The 15678-nt window shown below is 46.6% G+C and overlaps 1 protein-coding gene across 3 annotated transcripts in view; it reads left to right on the forward strand.

The window, feature by feature from the left end:
• The window catches only part of PRMT2 (protein arginine methyltransferase 2), a 921423-nt gene that overhangs the window by 683919 nt on the left and 221826 nt on the right, over positions 1 to 15678 (forward strand). For all 3 annotated transcript variants that reach the window (XM_069616030.1, XM_069616031.1, XM_069616029.1), the window contains one exon: positions 3569 to 3705. In XM_069616030.1, coding sequence (XP_069472131.1) covers positions 3569 to 3705 — 137 coding nt within the window. The remainder of the gene's footprint in view (positions 1 to 3568; positions 3706 to 15678) is intronic.

Here is a 15678-nt window from a genome sequence, read left to right on the forward strand (position 1 = left end):
TTTAGGGCTGGAGAGATACTGTCCCTGGGCTGGAGGCCAAGGATAAGTCTCACAGTCCTGTTCTGGATTAGTTGGAGAGGGCACAGAGAAGAGGAAGGTAGATTAAGGAAGAGGCTGTTGCAATAGTCCAGCCTAGAGAGTACCAGAGCTCTGGAGACATTGTGCTCCTGGGGAAAGGTGAGAAAAAGTAGAATGCCTCTGAGGAGTTGAAGTTGGAAATGGGCCTTCTTGGCAAGGTCCAAGTTGTGAGGAATGAAAGAGAGAGAGGAGTCGAAGATGACTCCACGGTTTCTGGCTTCAGAGGAAGGAGAGAGGGGAAAGCCCATAGAGGGTGGCCAGAGTGAAGGGAAGAAAGAGGGAACAGGATCTCAGTCTTGCTGGAATTGAGACCGAGATCATTAGATGTGCACCAAGACTGGATAGCAGAAAGGTAATCAGGAATGACAGAGGAATTAGGAAGAGAGGCAGTAGGGAGTTCGAAGAAGAGTTGGGTGTCATCTGCATAACACTGGAAGTGCGTGTAGAAGGTGGAGATCAGGTGAGCAAGAGTTGCAAGATAGATGTTAGAGCCAAGGCGAGAGGATAGAACCCTGCGGAACACCACAAGTGGTGTAAGAGGTGGGGTAGGAGAAGGGACCCAGGATCACCTGGGAGGAACAGTCAGTGAGGAAGGCGGTCAACCAGTCCAGTGCCCGGTCCGAGATACCACGGGAATCATGGAGCCTCTTTATGACGATGGAGTGGTTGACCATGTCGAAGGCAGAGGGGAGATTGAGTACAATGAGAATAGCTGGCGAGTTAGAATCAAGAGTTGCGAGCATCCCAAGGAAGGGAGCAATGGAGATGGGGCGGTAGTTAGCTGAACACGAGGGGTCAGCTGAATTTTTTTCAGGAAGGGGCAGCACACGGGAGTACTTGAGAGAAGAGGGGAAACACCAGATGCAAGAGAGTGGTTGCAGAAATCAGCAAGTGAAAGGGCAAAGGAACAGCTGTTGTCCCTACTAGTTCTGGAAGAACAGGGGAGACCTGTTTGTAAGAGACCCTTATAGAGAGCGGAACTTCTATTGACCATGTCTGATGTGATAGGAGAGAAGGAGGAGGGAGTGAATGGGGGGAGGAGGCGGAGTCAAGAGTGGCTGGGGGATGGGAGGAGAGGTGGGGGAAGGGGAGGAAGAGAGAGAAGTCAGGATGTCCTGAGTTTTAGCAGTGAAGTAGGTGGTCATTAAAGTGCAGAGGGCCTGGGAAGGAAGAGGCGAGGTATAGACTGCGGATGGATTGGCTAGTTCCTTTCAGATTTTTAAGAGTTCAGCTGTGCTGTTAGAAGCTCCAGAAAGGCGGGCCTGGATGTGAGCCCTCTTCTTGGAACGAATGAAGGGACGATATTACTTTTGGAGTAGGTAACAGGGCGGTTTATCAGAGGATGAGCTTGAGGTCTGCCACTTCCGTTCTGCAGCTCTGCACATGCGGTTCAGGGCTGCTAGATGAGAATCATACCAATTGTTACGTTACGCTTGGTGACAGGTTTCAGGCAGATCCTCATGATGGGGGCAAGAATGTCGAGAGTGTTAGTGATAGCGAGATGGAGATTGCTGAGAACAGTGTTAGTGGGTGAGTCAGCAGGAGGGATGGGGGAATGAAGGTGGAAGCGAATGCAGCAACTGACACTCGTTTCATTGGACGTATGTCCGCAAACAAGGCTGACAGTGTTGGGGGAGGTTCGGTCAGAGGGCCGCAGGGTCCTAGGTGGGAGAAGAGGGAGTGGTCAGACCAGGAAAGTGGGGTGGAGAGAGGATTAGAGAGCAGAAGATCAGCATGGACAACGGCATTGAGAGTGTGTCCAGCCGAGTGGCTAGGACCAGAGGGGAGAATAGTGTGGGGGAGAGAGGTGCAGAGGTCACGATAAAAAGGGTAGAGGCCATGACTGAAGAGTCGAGGTGGATGTTGAAGTCATCCAGGAGGAGGAGATTAGAGGTAGAAGTCAGGAGAGAGGAGAAGAAATCAGCCCATTCTGATTGGAAAGGGGAGATAGGTCCAGGGGGCCTGTAGATAGTGGCAATGGTCAGAGAAGAAGTAGTAGAGATGCAAAGCTTGCAGAAAATGCTTTCAAAGGAGGAGTAATGCTAGGTGGGTATGAGGGAAGAAGGGACCCACTCAGGAAAAATCAAGGCTACTCCACTGCCAGAACAGTTGGGACGAGGCTTGGAGATGATCGTGTATCCGTCAGTGAGGAGGGAGTCAAAAGCAGTGACTGAGCTGGCATTGAACTCTCGGTGAGAGCGAGGACGTAGAGATTGAAGTCTTCAAGGAGGAGGCAGATGTCATAAGAATGTTTAATAGTGGAGTGAGCATTACGTGTTAATAAGGGAAGCCTGTCACCCCCTTTGAAGGTTTTCAGAGGTGAGGTACAAGGGGATGGTATGTCCATCGGAGGGGGGAGGGTGGTGTAGGGTAGGGAGAGGACAGAGGGATAGTAGGAGTGGGAAGGGAGTTGATGAGAACCAGAAGGCGCCGGTGAAAGAGAAGGAGATTGGGTTGAGGGCCCTGAGCCATGATAGTGCCATTGCGATAGACATTAATGATGCACCTGGACGATGAGAGGCCCGCCAAGAGTACTTCCTATCTAGTTCCACCATTAATGGGTGAGGAAGAGAAAGGGGAGAGAGTGGAGATCAGGTGAGGAGTCCATAGGTATGGAGAGGGGACAGAAAAGAGGATATCAGTGACAATCTGTCTTTAAGTAGCGCAGACATAAGTGTCTGCGATAGGTAAACCAGGATTAGAAGATAGGGGAACTTTTTAAAACTTTCTTCCAGACTTCGTGAGAGAGGGAGAATAGATGATAGAACAGCAGTTAGAGTAGATGGGAGAGATGGAGAGTGCCATTAGGATGGAAAAGAAGGGAGTAAAGGGATAGAATAGGGAAAGGCACACGCACGACACGACACAGTTTAGCAGTCGAAAACTGCTGCCACTCAGTAAAACTCCAGAACCTATTTTTAGACAGCCCAATGACTAGTGTATACGTAGACAGAAGATGTAGGTACATGTATTCATGCGGCCCATTTCCCACATAACCTTTCCTTTTAAGTAATGATTTGTTTTCAATAAAGCCAAAAACTGAATATCACCTATAACACAAACAATTGTAGAACACTTAGTTATATTTCCAAAAGTAATCACAGTGAGGGAATGAACCCTCAGATTGACCAGATCTATTTTTGAAGTTTTTAAAAACAAAACATTGCATTAATCCCTACAAAAGCAGCATCCATATGCTTGCTGAATCCTAGAGATTTTTTTTAGATCAGGTTCAGAATAGAGGGCAGAGACCACAGTTTGACTATTATGGTGCATTATGATGGCTCTGAGCTAAAAACTGGCAGATGGTTCAACTGACAAATGGGAAAAATCTGTTCCTTCTTCAGAGGATGTAGTGCAGACCCATTATGCGCACTTTGACATTTATTGGGCAGCTGCGTTTTCCATCATCCTGAATCAGCACAGGATTTCAAATGTTGGAGGAAATAGTCAATGTCCACTTTCCATATTTCTCTTCTTTTTCCTGCAGAGAATGACGGGGAAATTCTTCTTCAGAGTGATTAAGGCTGGAACCTTGCATGGATTCTTATCGTGGTTCAGCGTTGAGTTCCAGAGCCTTCAACAAGAGGAGCAGAAGCTAGAGCTCAACACAGGACCTCATCAACCGTACGTTTTAACAATATTCCCTTCAGAATCAAACAAAACATGTTTTGTTTCTGTATATGTGATGCCCCGCCTCGAATATCAAAAATAGGGTTTTAGGTTGGTGTGAACTCCCTGCTGCTGGTGTCTGGCAGTTTTCTTTGTATACACGAAGACCCTGAACAAAAAGGCTAATGCAGATGCTCATATGCATGAATCTGCTATTCCTTTGACATCTAACACGTTTGTCTAATCTATGTGTGTGACCTCTCCAATACCTATATATGGTGTGTGTGTGATATATGTAGCATATGGCTTACATGTATGTGTGCAAATCATTTTTAAGTTGATTAAAAAACCTAAGGTTTATTTGTTTTTGTAAATGTTCTGTGCCAGCTGTATCAAGCGCAGGGCATATTGGTGTATGTGAACAGTGTTGCCCATACTGTGAGAAACCAGAAAGTGTCTCACCTGCTAGTCCCCGGGGATCGGTCATCCAGGTAGCCAGGACATGACCATCGCTTTTGGAGCCAGTTCCTGGGGGAGGATCACCTGGGTGAGGGGTATTCGGGGAGTGGGAGTGGGGCACCGGATGATGCAGTATCCCCCTCCCTGTAACACCTTTACCCCATCCTATCCGATGGGATACTTAGAAACTCAACCCTCCCCCTTTTCGTGCACAAACACTTTAACACGGATAGCCCACTCTGTGAGAAAACATACTCACACCTGCTGGGTACCTGACATGTCCCAATACTACAGTTGGGCGAGGTCCGGCAATTATCGACAAACAGTCACACCTGACTTCCATTACACTTCCCCACATGGATAAAAGGCGCAGCACGAGAGCACACTGAGGCAAAGCACATGAAGGTACAGCAGTTTCAAGTCGGCAGCTGAATGAGGGAAGAAAGACTGCAAAGCTCAAGGGGTTTGTGAGAAGGAAGGCACCCTTGACCTTTTCCGAAGGACACCGTTACTTTCAAGAAACCTTCTAGGCAGAAAGAGTAAGAGCAGGAAACCAGGCTGAAGAATCCTGCATTGTGTTTCGGGGATACCGAGGTCCCTCCTGCGTAACTCACCAAGGCGGAGAGGTGCAGCAGATGCTGTGGTATCGTCCTTGGCTCCAAGAACAAAGAAGCGATAGAGAGCAACACAGCCAGTGAGTTTGGGAGACCGATGCAAGACCGCTCTGTGTTCAAGTCAAGGTTGCAAGCAGCAACATTGTATAATGAGCGCTGGAATGCACATTGTTAAACGCGTGTGATGAAAGACGCGAGTAAAACTAAGAAGGAAAGAAACAATATCGTTGACGGAGTGGTCCGGCGGCACTGTGAACGCGCTCAATCGAAGGACTCTGAACGGTATCGTGACAAGTGAAACGAAAGTAGAAGATTGATGTGAAATACAATTGTGCGAAGTGAATCGAAGTGGTCCTGCAACAGGGACGTCATTTGGGGGTCGCCAGAAGTCGCAAGAGCGACCTCTGTTTATTGGCTGGCGACCTCTGCCAATCTCTTACGACCTCTGAGTGGGTGTGGCTGAGGGGGTGTGTCTACAGCAACCAAGCATGGTGCCGTGCAATGATGCCTCTTTTTCTGGAAAGCAACTAATCCTGCTCCTGCCCAATCCAATGTGTTCTTAACTCCTCCTATTGGCAAAAGAGATAAGAGATTAAAGTTGTACCCAATGGGAGAGCTGGAAGAAGCGCTTCCGTTTTTTTCCGACGAACGAGGTACCGGTATGGGTGGTGTTTATACAAACAGACCACGGCGCGGGCAGCGCGACACAATTACTGTTTTTGGAAGTGTTTACAAGAGAGTTTAGAGAGATGGCAGGCACCATGTCTGAAGCCAGGAAGAGTGGACTGGCCCAGAATATCCGCCGTAACCGTAAGTACCAACATGTGCAAGGCCGGGGCCTTATGGGAAAGTTAACCGAAGCACAGATCAAGGGAAAGATGTATCTGTCGATACAATACCCTGCAATTGAAAAATACATGTTGGGATCTCTGCATGCTTTCGGCGGGCTGTGGCACTGTGGAATGGCGGGCTCGATAGCATATACAGCTCTCTGTGTAAACAAAGTGTATCAGGTGGGCAGAAACAAGGAGTCCAAAACTGCATTTTGTTTTTCAGTGGGGTTCCCGTGTGCGCGCCCTGTCTAGGAGGTTAGGCTGTCTTGGCTCGCTCTCCCCTCGCGCGCGCCCTGCGTATAACCTTAGGAACACTAATGCATATTTCACCCTTCCAGACTCGCACTACCATTTTTTTTTTTTGTCATTCCATTTTCATTTGCAGTGCTATGTGGACTGCGGGCTCGGCAGTCACTGGAGTCTGAAGTGACTCCTGGGACCTCATCACTGTTCTGTGTGCAAATGTCCCTGCACCTGGGCAGCCGAGCGGGCTTGCCCACAGTTTAGTAATGCAAATCTGATTGATCGAGACCATTGCAGAAGAACACACGCAGGCCTGAGACACTGGCTAAATTCCTGAAAAGGAAAAAAAATGAAATGCCAAGCATTTTGATGCATATTCTTTTCAACCCCTGTAGTGCAATAGTGTTTATTTCGGTTCTAGGTCATTTGGTCGAATATAAACGGTCGACAGGACAATTGGTCGACACCAAAAGGTCGACAGGTAAAACTGTCGTATTTTTTTTTTGTTTTTTCACATTTTTTTTTTTTTTGGGGGTCCCCCCTTTTTTTTTGCTAAAAACCCCTATTTTTTCCCTAAATGAAAACCTAAAAAAAATATATATAAATGAAAAAAAAATTCGACCATTTGACTTGTCGACCAAATTGTGACGACCAATTGTCCTGTCGACCATTTGTCTGTCGACCATTTGACTAGACACCGTTTATTTCCATACCTGTTCAACACTTTGCTTCGATGTTGTTACCGCCGTTCCTCGCGTTATTGCTGAATTAACACAAGGCTTATTTTCTCCTCTAAAACCCGAGTCGCTGTGATGTCCAAGCACAAAAGGTCTGCCGGTTTATGCAAAATAATTCCCAGGCAAAAAAGGCTAAATGCAGTTTAAAATATAATGATTCCTACTGTATGACAAAAATGAGTTGGCAGTACAGCGGTGTTCATAACTGGACTGGCGGAAGCCAAAACAATTTTTTTTAGCAAGGAAATAGAACACAGGCAGGTATATGTTGATCCTTGTATAACAGCACTGCAGACTACATCGAAGTCGACCAATACTGAGCGTCACAATCAGCCATGCGCATGCACAGCAGGCGGGATATTTTTGCACCTGAGTTGAACACGGTCTGATGAGCATGCGCGATCGAGACAGTCAAAGGATGTTGATCGGACTGTATTATTGAAGAAAAACATTTAGCGGGAGATATGGGGGGGGGGGCGTTGCACCCATGTAACAGGATTGAATGCAAGGGATCCTTGGCCTCTCGGCTGACAGCAGTAATGTGGCAGTCAGTATAGTGCCTTACATGGATCCTGCCTCACTTGGATCCTGCACGTGTGTATTGATGCTGGGCTTCTTTGTTACCTTATAAACTGAACTACACAGGTAAAGCCGTTTTACATCATCCGCCTTCCAGGGTCTAGCCGTGAGGGATAGCTGTTGGTCTTCAGCTCCCTGGGTCTGTGCTAAAGTAATGAGCACTGAGTTTGTTCTTTTCATTTGTCAATCTGCTCACTCTAACATGCCTGTAAACTATGACACATATATGTATATATACCCATTTGATTTGATTATTATGTGGATGTGCAATGCTTGTTTGTTTGTATAGCGCTCGGAAGTGACAGTCATGCTGTACTTCCCGCAGTAACTGACCTACCTGTACGCTTCAGCTTGCTACGTGCAGCAGAAGGTGTACAGTACGGACCCCGCTGCCATGCTCAGTGCCTGAACCGCAGTGTAAGAACATGTGCAGTGCTGTGCAAGACAAACTGGCTCCCAGGCAGGTTATGAAATGAGTTTCCCTCCCTCTTATTTATTATTATGTTCCTCTCTCTCTGTTGGAGAGCTATCATTCTATAAGCCTCTGTCCTGCTCTGTAGTCCCGTTGAAATAACAGGGTGCATCCACATAAAGAGGGAATTTGAGTTCATATACTTCCCATGGCAATATGGGCCTTGACACACTGCTACATATGATGATCCATTCTTGTATGAAATGTCACAATACAGTGATATCCTAACCATATTTTTCTTAGTCTACTGAGGGATAATGCTTAATGATGCCACTCCCTGTGATGGTCACGTGTGGGGGTGTGGCCAAATGACATCACTTCATGTGATGTCACTCGTGGGGGCATGGCATTGTGATGTCACTTCCGCTACCCCTGGCATTTTGGTGAAATGACATCCCTGTCCTGCAACGGTTTAAGTAAAACCATTGCACATTTGAAAGTCTTCGATTCTAATATCAAGGGGTCTGAGCCCGAACGAGGGGGACCTGTGGTCCGAGCCCGAAGAAAGAAGGCCAGTCTTGAACTTGTGAATGTGAAAACCCTGTCAAAGGAAAGGAACTTTTGTGCTTTGTTTGTTATATCAGGCCCTCTGCAATAAGAGACTGTTATTGTGAGAAAGACTTTGGCGGAAGGCCCGGATGCCTATATGTTGAACTGTTACCTCGTAGCCAAGAAGCCAGTGTGTGTGCGCGAAGCCCCACGTGCTCCCTTGCCCCATGCTGAAAACATGCTTAGATTTAGATTTAGATAGGCGTTCAACCAACACATTTGAAGTTCAATAAACACCCTGGAACTGTAATAATGTGCATCTGTCTTCATTGTTTGATACCATGCATTCCTTACAACACCTAAACTCATGCAAGCATCCACTGTATGGTCCCCTGCTCCATGTTAGCCAAGTTAATCTCATTGTCCATAGGAGAGCCACTCTGCCCCCAATGTCTAAAACAGAATCCCAGCACATATTGGAACCCTCTGCTCGACCACCAGGATCTAAGATGGAATGGAAACTTGTGTGTGTGTCTTGTTGTAGGTCAGAAACAGGAGTCAGACAACGAGGCATGATTCAAGAGTATTTTTTTTTCTTTCCAGGTCCAAAATACTCCTTCCCCAAGTCTACAAAACCTATTCTATAAAAGAAGAAAGTTAAGAGGGTGCTCGTCAAGAGGTCTAAACCAATGTAATACAGTCCACTGTACGGAATCCTAATCTAACCTAACCACTTTCCCTACCCACAAAAGAAAACAACAAAAACGACAAGGAGGAACTTTGTGGAACTATTAACGGGAAGTGATGGCTGCCGACCTCTGAGCCCAAACCCGGTATCCCTTTCAGTAAAAGACTTTTGCCCATATTTCCAGATAGATAGCTCTTGGGGTGCCAGAATTGCATCCAGCTGTTCCAGTCCCGATCTGTCGCTCTCTCGGTCTCCTCCCACTCTTTCTCTCTCTCTCCCCCCTCAGGAAATTCTTCGATCTTTCTTCCTCCCGACTTTGGGTCTCCTCTATCACTTTGCACTCTGGGTTTTTCTTCACCTTCTACCACTCTGGGTGTCTTGTCCCATTTCCTCACCTGGGGTATTCTTAGTCTTTCTCCACTCTGGGTTCTTTTCCTTCTTTCCCTCTGGTTTGCCTGCCTCCCTTGCCACTATATACCTGTCTCTCTCGAGCATGAGCTCTTCGGAGGGGCGTTCAGCCTGGTCTGCTCTCCTGTCTTCACAGAGCTGCTTATGTGATATTTCAGCTGGGCTACACATCAGCCTTCTGAGGCTCTTCTCCCTGGATCTTGCAGTTTCTTGGTCAAGGCAGAGTCGTTTACACAGTGGTTCAGCTGGGCTCTGCGTCGGTCTTCTAAGGTTCTACTACATCGTTCTTGCAGCTGGAGCTGTGCGGTATCACTTAAGCAACATTCCAGCTGGGCTCTGTGCCAGCCTTCCAAGGTTCTTCTCCCTCGGTTTTATAGCTCGGTCTGTGCAGTCTCTTGCATATCCTTTATTTTTTTCAACCAAGACTTCATTAACAAAAAGTATACACATTTGTCTTTCACTGCCAAAGTAATATAGTTTGCCTTACTGATAAACCCATCAGGATACTAATCGATTATATATCCTGACAAGACTGCGGTTGCTGCTGGAGGAAGAAGAGTGAATAATGGACAGAATATTGATATGATATATGACATGACATTTATAACGCGCCCATACACAAGTGTTTGATGGAATTTGCCATGTTAGATAGTGACCTGAGGGAGAGGCATGGGGAATTACAGACAGTTAGGCAGTTGAAGTTATTATGATGTAGACCTTTGTTAGTACTACAGCTTTGACAATGTATATATCAACCAAATAGCACTAACAAAGGTCTACATCATATCTTCAACTGCCTAATTGTCTATAATTCCCCACGCCTCTCCCTCAGGTCACTATCCAACACGGCGAATTCCATCAATATTCTGTCTATTATTCACTCTTCTTCCTCCAGCAGAATGTCCAGCCACCGTATTCTTGTCAGGATATATAATCGATTTGCATCCTTGAGGGCATACTCTATAAAGGGAGCTCATACCTTCCCGAACCACGCTAAAACATCATGGATTATTGCTGTCAGTTTTTCCATTCTAAGGGTTTCCCATGTTACATAATACCATTGTAAAATTGAGGGTGCCTCCCTCTTCCGTCACAGCCTCGCGATACAACGTTTGGCACTTAGTAGGAGGTTTGCACACAACACTCCATTCCTCCCCCTGATCATGTTGTCCCCTATCGCAGCGTTATTTAACATAACCAAGGCCAGTAAGGCTAATCCTCAAAATCTTGCTGACCCGCAATTTCACTTCCTGCCAGAAGTGTTTAAGTTGCGCGCATCCCCCCCCCCCTGGATGTGCTTCACTGTCCCCTCCTCCCCACATTCTCGCCAGCTCAGTGGGGAGTTGAACCTATTCATTTTGTTCAGCCTTTTTGGTCTGTAGTGCTACCTGTGCAGAATTTTGTATTGCAGCTCCTGGCTTTGTGTGAATGTGTATGGTCTGAAGACTCCTTGTGTTGCCTGTTCCCACTCCTTGTTTGTGAACTGCCTCCCAGCACCTACCTCCCACTTGCTCCTTACCATCAATGGCCCTGGCTCTCTTTCCCCTATTATAATGTGATAGATTGCTGAAATGAGACCTCTGTTAGTCTCGCTATCGGAGATTGTCCTCTCTCACTCTGTTAGCGCTCTGGTCACCCCTTCTCTCATTGCTGGGGTATATGCCCAATGCTTGAGCTGCTGATAATTGAAAAGATCACTTTTATTTAGCCCAAATTCCAGGGAACATTCTTCAAATGTCTTGAATCGTGCTGCATCATACAGATCTCTAAGATCCCTCAGGCGACCCCCCCCCCACTGCCCCCTCCCAGCCAGCAATCAGCCAAATCTGATATATTCCGTACCTGGTGGGAACGCTGGATTAATACAAATTGGTGTTCTTGGTGATGGCCACAGTGCCAGACTGTACTTCCGATTTACCATATCCCGAAACTCTCGTGTGCATCTTGTTATGGGGTTTTCCCTAAATCCCATGGACCTGTATCCTCTTTTATTTCAGTATTTTTTATTTCTGCAATTTAACTGTTCCCCAACACGTATTTAACCATCCCTCACCCTCCCAACCTAATCCCCCCTCTCATCCCCGGGTAGCGGGTTATAACGGAATCACACAACTAAGCGATTTGCACCAAGACATTGTCTTCACTACATGCATTGGGGGCTCACCCCGCCTGGCGTGGGCTGGAGCCCGGTCTGCGGGTATCTTCTGGCACCTCCAAGCGGACCACATCTATATCACCTTCCTCCTACTGTACCTTATTTTTATTCTTCACATAGTGGATGACTGTGCCATACTTAAGAAAGGCTAACCACTCAACTCTCGGATGGGTTTCTGATCATCTAACAGCTGCTCCATTTCGTAGATGTCCCCGCCTTCAGAGCCTACTGTCTCTCATTGGGGAGCACTCTCTCTTCTACCCCCCCCCCCCCACGGTTAAGCATGCATGTGTGGCCAGTAGGAGGAAATGAACCATATGTGTCAGCCGTCTCCACTCCCCTTCTAGCACCTCTATTCTAAACTGCACCAGCCAGGGGTTAAGGCGCCTCTCTATCGTATCAAGGAACTTTATCCACCCCAGGTCCTCTTTCCTGTAACTTTTCACCCCCGCACAATCCCACCACATATGCCGGTAATTTGCCCTCCGGCCACAACCCCTCCAACACCTAGGGTCCACTCCTGCATACATCTTGGACAACCGCACTGGGTCCCATTGCCACCTATACACCAACTTGATGCCATGTAGCTTATATTGGCAGGCAATGGATGTTTTATGTGCATTTTTACACAGCATTGTCCACTGTTCCGCAGTCAAATCCCCCCAGGCCCCCATGCCTTTTCCTCACATTCTCTTGTAAATGTCGATGTCTCCAAACTGGGCCACTAACAGGGCCCGGTATAACTTGGCGATCAAGCCCTTTGTGGAAACATTAGTGCTCAAAATCACCTCGGCAGCCGTCGGCTTCCTCTGTAGGGCATCTTTCCGTTCCGGCGCCATTAAGGCACCCTTGAGTTGGAGATACTTAAATACCTGTAACGTGCCCAACCCCAGACCCTCTTCCAACTTGGGCAAGTTAACAAACCTTTCCACCTTCACTACCTCCCCCACCCTTTCCAGCCCCACCTCATACCAATCCTGAAACCGGGCGTGCTCCGGTATACTACCACGGATCGGGGGAGCCCATATGTGGCTTAGGGGGGATGGCAAAATATACGCATGTCGGGTAGTCCCACCCCTCCCCTCTCCCTACGTTGAATTAAGACCCTGTAAGGTACCCTTTGTTTCTGCCCTTGCCATATAAATGTGGTAAGTCAACGCTGTATATCTATAAAATGTGCATCTGGCATCACGATTGGCAGCACCTGATAGAAATATAGCACCTTGGGCAGTTCCGCCTGCCCCCTTCCAGGACAGGGTGAGCCTAGACCACTTTTCCAAATCATAAAAAAGCGTATTCAGCAGAGGCGGGTAGTTGTCTACATACAGGGCATTAAAATATTTTTATATCTGTATTCCAAAGTACTTTGTTATTTTGGTCAATCTGGATGCCAAACTCACTCCAATCTTCCTCCTCTCTCTCTGCCCCCTGCCCCAGGGGAAAAAGGACTGATATATCCAAATTTACTTTGAAACCCGACACCTGCCCGTACTCGTGCAGCAGCCGGTTGACCCCTCTAATTGATGTTGCCAAGTTGGGCAAATGAAGGAGGAGGATCCCGGAAGTGCATTCGCAAGTGCACTGACTGTTGGACTGTCTGCCCGTGTTTGAGCTGCTCCCAGGATTGTGCCGACTGGAATTTATTCTCGCAGGACTATTTCGAGGTGCCCGTCGGCAAGAGGAATTTCCTTGTCCCACGAAACGCGCCTTGCTGGACTGCCGCTGTGACGTGGTGCTCTGCGTGCCCACAAGTAATTATATGAGACGTGTGTTTTAGTCCCTGTATGGTGTTGTGTTCTGTTGTGTTAGGTCTCGGTTAGGAGATACTGTGTTTGTCCTGCTTGTCTCTTCTCTATTGTGAAAAAGCTCCTTTTTTTTGTTTTAGGTGCTTTCATTGGTTCCCTCCAACTCACGCCCACCAACGTGTTTCCCGCAGCCCATATCTTCCGAGTGCACGCGCATCCGCGCGCGCGCATCCCGGAAGTGCATTCGCAAGTGCACTGACTGTTGGACTGTTTGACGGGACACGGGCTGGGCTGTATAGAGGTGATTATAACGATTCAAATCATAGAATTGTAAAGACGTGTGACCTAGAACATTGGAAGGTCCCGTCTACCAGTTACACGAGATTATAGGAAAATTAGAAAATATGGTTAATGGCTTACGTAGTGGGCGAAAAATCTGTGCCACCATACCTGAATTTAGCAACGACTCAGATAACACTATAAATGAGTCTATCAAGGAGGTCTCCTTATCTGCCACAGCTATTATGGGGCTATCTATAACCGATGTTTCTTTGTGCGTCGGCCCTATGCACAACTCATGCTCCAGAGTTATGGCTAAGTCGAGCCCGTTGGAGAACGCCCCCACTATCCACCCCTTGATTGGAGTTGCTGATATGGGATTGACCGACTCTACTGAGACTGTTGCTACATTCAAAATTAACGATCTTAATGATTGCGAGGAGATATTGTACAATCAGTCTCCTTCGACATCTTTAAAGTCGTTTACCAATACGAGCGTTCCGCCTCATGCTGGGGGCACGTCAAGTAACATCAAATTAGTAGATGTTTCTATAATACCACCTGGCATTGAGGCTGCATTGGGGAATCGTATGAGGTTCTCAAAGGCTCCTTCCACACCTGTTACTCAAGCTAGATTTGGCATAGAAAACGTGCACTTATTTAACAATGCTGATGCATTATCACAAACCACGAGTGGGACAGCTAGTATCGGTCCTAATAAATTGATGGGAAGGGACTTTAATAAATTTAAATCTAGTTCCCCCACTGACACAAAAATCAATAATAATCCAATAGATGTTCTTTCCCTCTCAGAACATGAAATTGCGATGTTCTCTGCTTCACAGAATCCAGATGTTAGACACCTTAGTCCCCATAATGTAATGGAGAAGCAAAAATCATGCAACGAATCTATGGGTACTGACTTTCCGGTAATGACAAGACTATTAAACCTGTTAGACAAAGGCCATGAGCAAACGCATGGTGAAATAGGTATCCTAAAAGGTGTTTTAGTTGATGTTTTGTCAAAGATTAGTAGGATAGAAGGTTTTCTATTTGCCTGTGACGTGGGTGCTAGGAGTAAAGGTATAAAAAAAGTGGATCACGTGTCAGTAAATCAAACGATTTTTCCAGATCTGAAATCTGAGGCTACTCAACCTCGAATTGAGAGCATACATAAGGCCTCGCAAACCTTGGCAGATCCAAGGATGGCAGGAGAGAGTAAACCATCCTTTGCTGCCATCACAGCTGCCCCCAAATCTGATCCCAAAGAGGTGATAGAACCAATGATTCAGAAGCTGTCTTCGGCCATCTCAGCTAATGTGCTGGCCATACAGCAGCTGACGAATCGTTTTAGTGAGCTTCCGTCTGCTTTGCCTCCTGCAGATCGCATTTTTGGAGAAATGAGGGGTACAGAGACAGGGCCACATATAGAGGGGAATATACTCCCTTCCAACTTCTCTGATCTTACCAATCTAATCGATCTAGGGGATGAATTATATCCAAAAGAGCCCTCCACAGTCACCCTATTCTCACCCATTCTCGCTCAAGTCCCGAGAAGAGAAGTTATGACTAGGAAGCAGAGAAAAATGGCTGCTAGAGCCCAAAAAAGGAAATTCCATCAAGAAAAAAATATTAAAGCTGCCAATAAAAAAACAAAAAATGACTTTACGAAATCACACGCCCTCAATGAGGCGGACAAGAAATCTTGCTCTTCTATAATATCCGAAGACCAGGTCATTGACTTGGAACAACTTAATCCAGAATCCAAGGAACTGTTGAATCTACCTAGGTCTTGTGATTCTCCTGGTTCGAACCCTAAGGGACAGTGTGCTAATAATGCCAAAACGCATGCTAATCTGGAACGAGGTACCCTAGGTCCCGCAACAGAATCTGTACAACAAGATACAAATTCGGAACCTATTAATCTTAAACAATCGAATTTGTTGAATTTTTTCCCTAATATGAGAATTAAGAAAGCATCGCACATAATGAAGGGAGGAAGTGGTCCTAGACTGTTGAAAGAGCATAGAAAACCAGCGCAAACACAAATACCCAAGATTGATATTAAAGAACCTCAGGAAGGTCCTCAGGTTCCTGTGCGCGGGAATGGCTTAACTGACTATCCGAGTTTGGAAAACCATCGTGGAGTAATCATTGGGGCCGAAGTCCCCCTTGTTAAACTCCCAGACGAGGTTGATTTACATCTTTCCCCAGACATGCCATCTATTATGGGTTGGGAATCTAATGAAACATCTAATGGGAAAATGCCTTTAAATCGATCTGCTAT

This window comes from Ambystoma mexicanum, chromosome 9 (assembly GCF_040938575.1).
Source record: "Ambystoma mexicanum isolate Mex_15411 chromosome 9, UKY_AmexF1_1, whole genome shotgun sequence".
NCBI lineage: Eukaryota > Metazoa > Chordata > Amphibia > Caudata > Ambystomatidae > Ambystoma > Ambystoma mexicanum.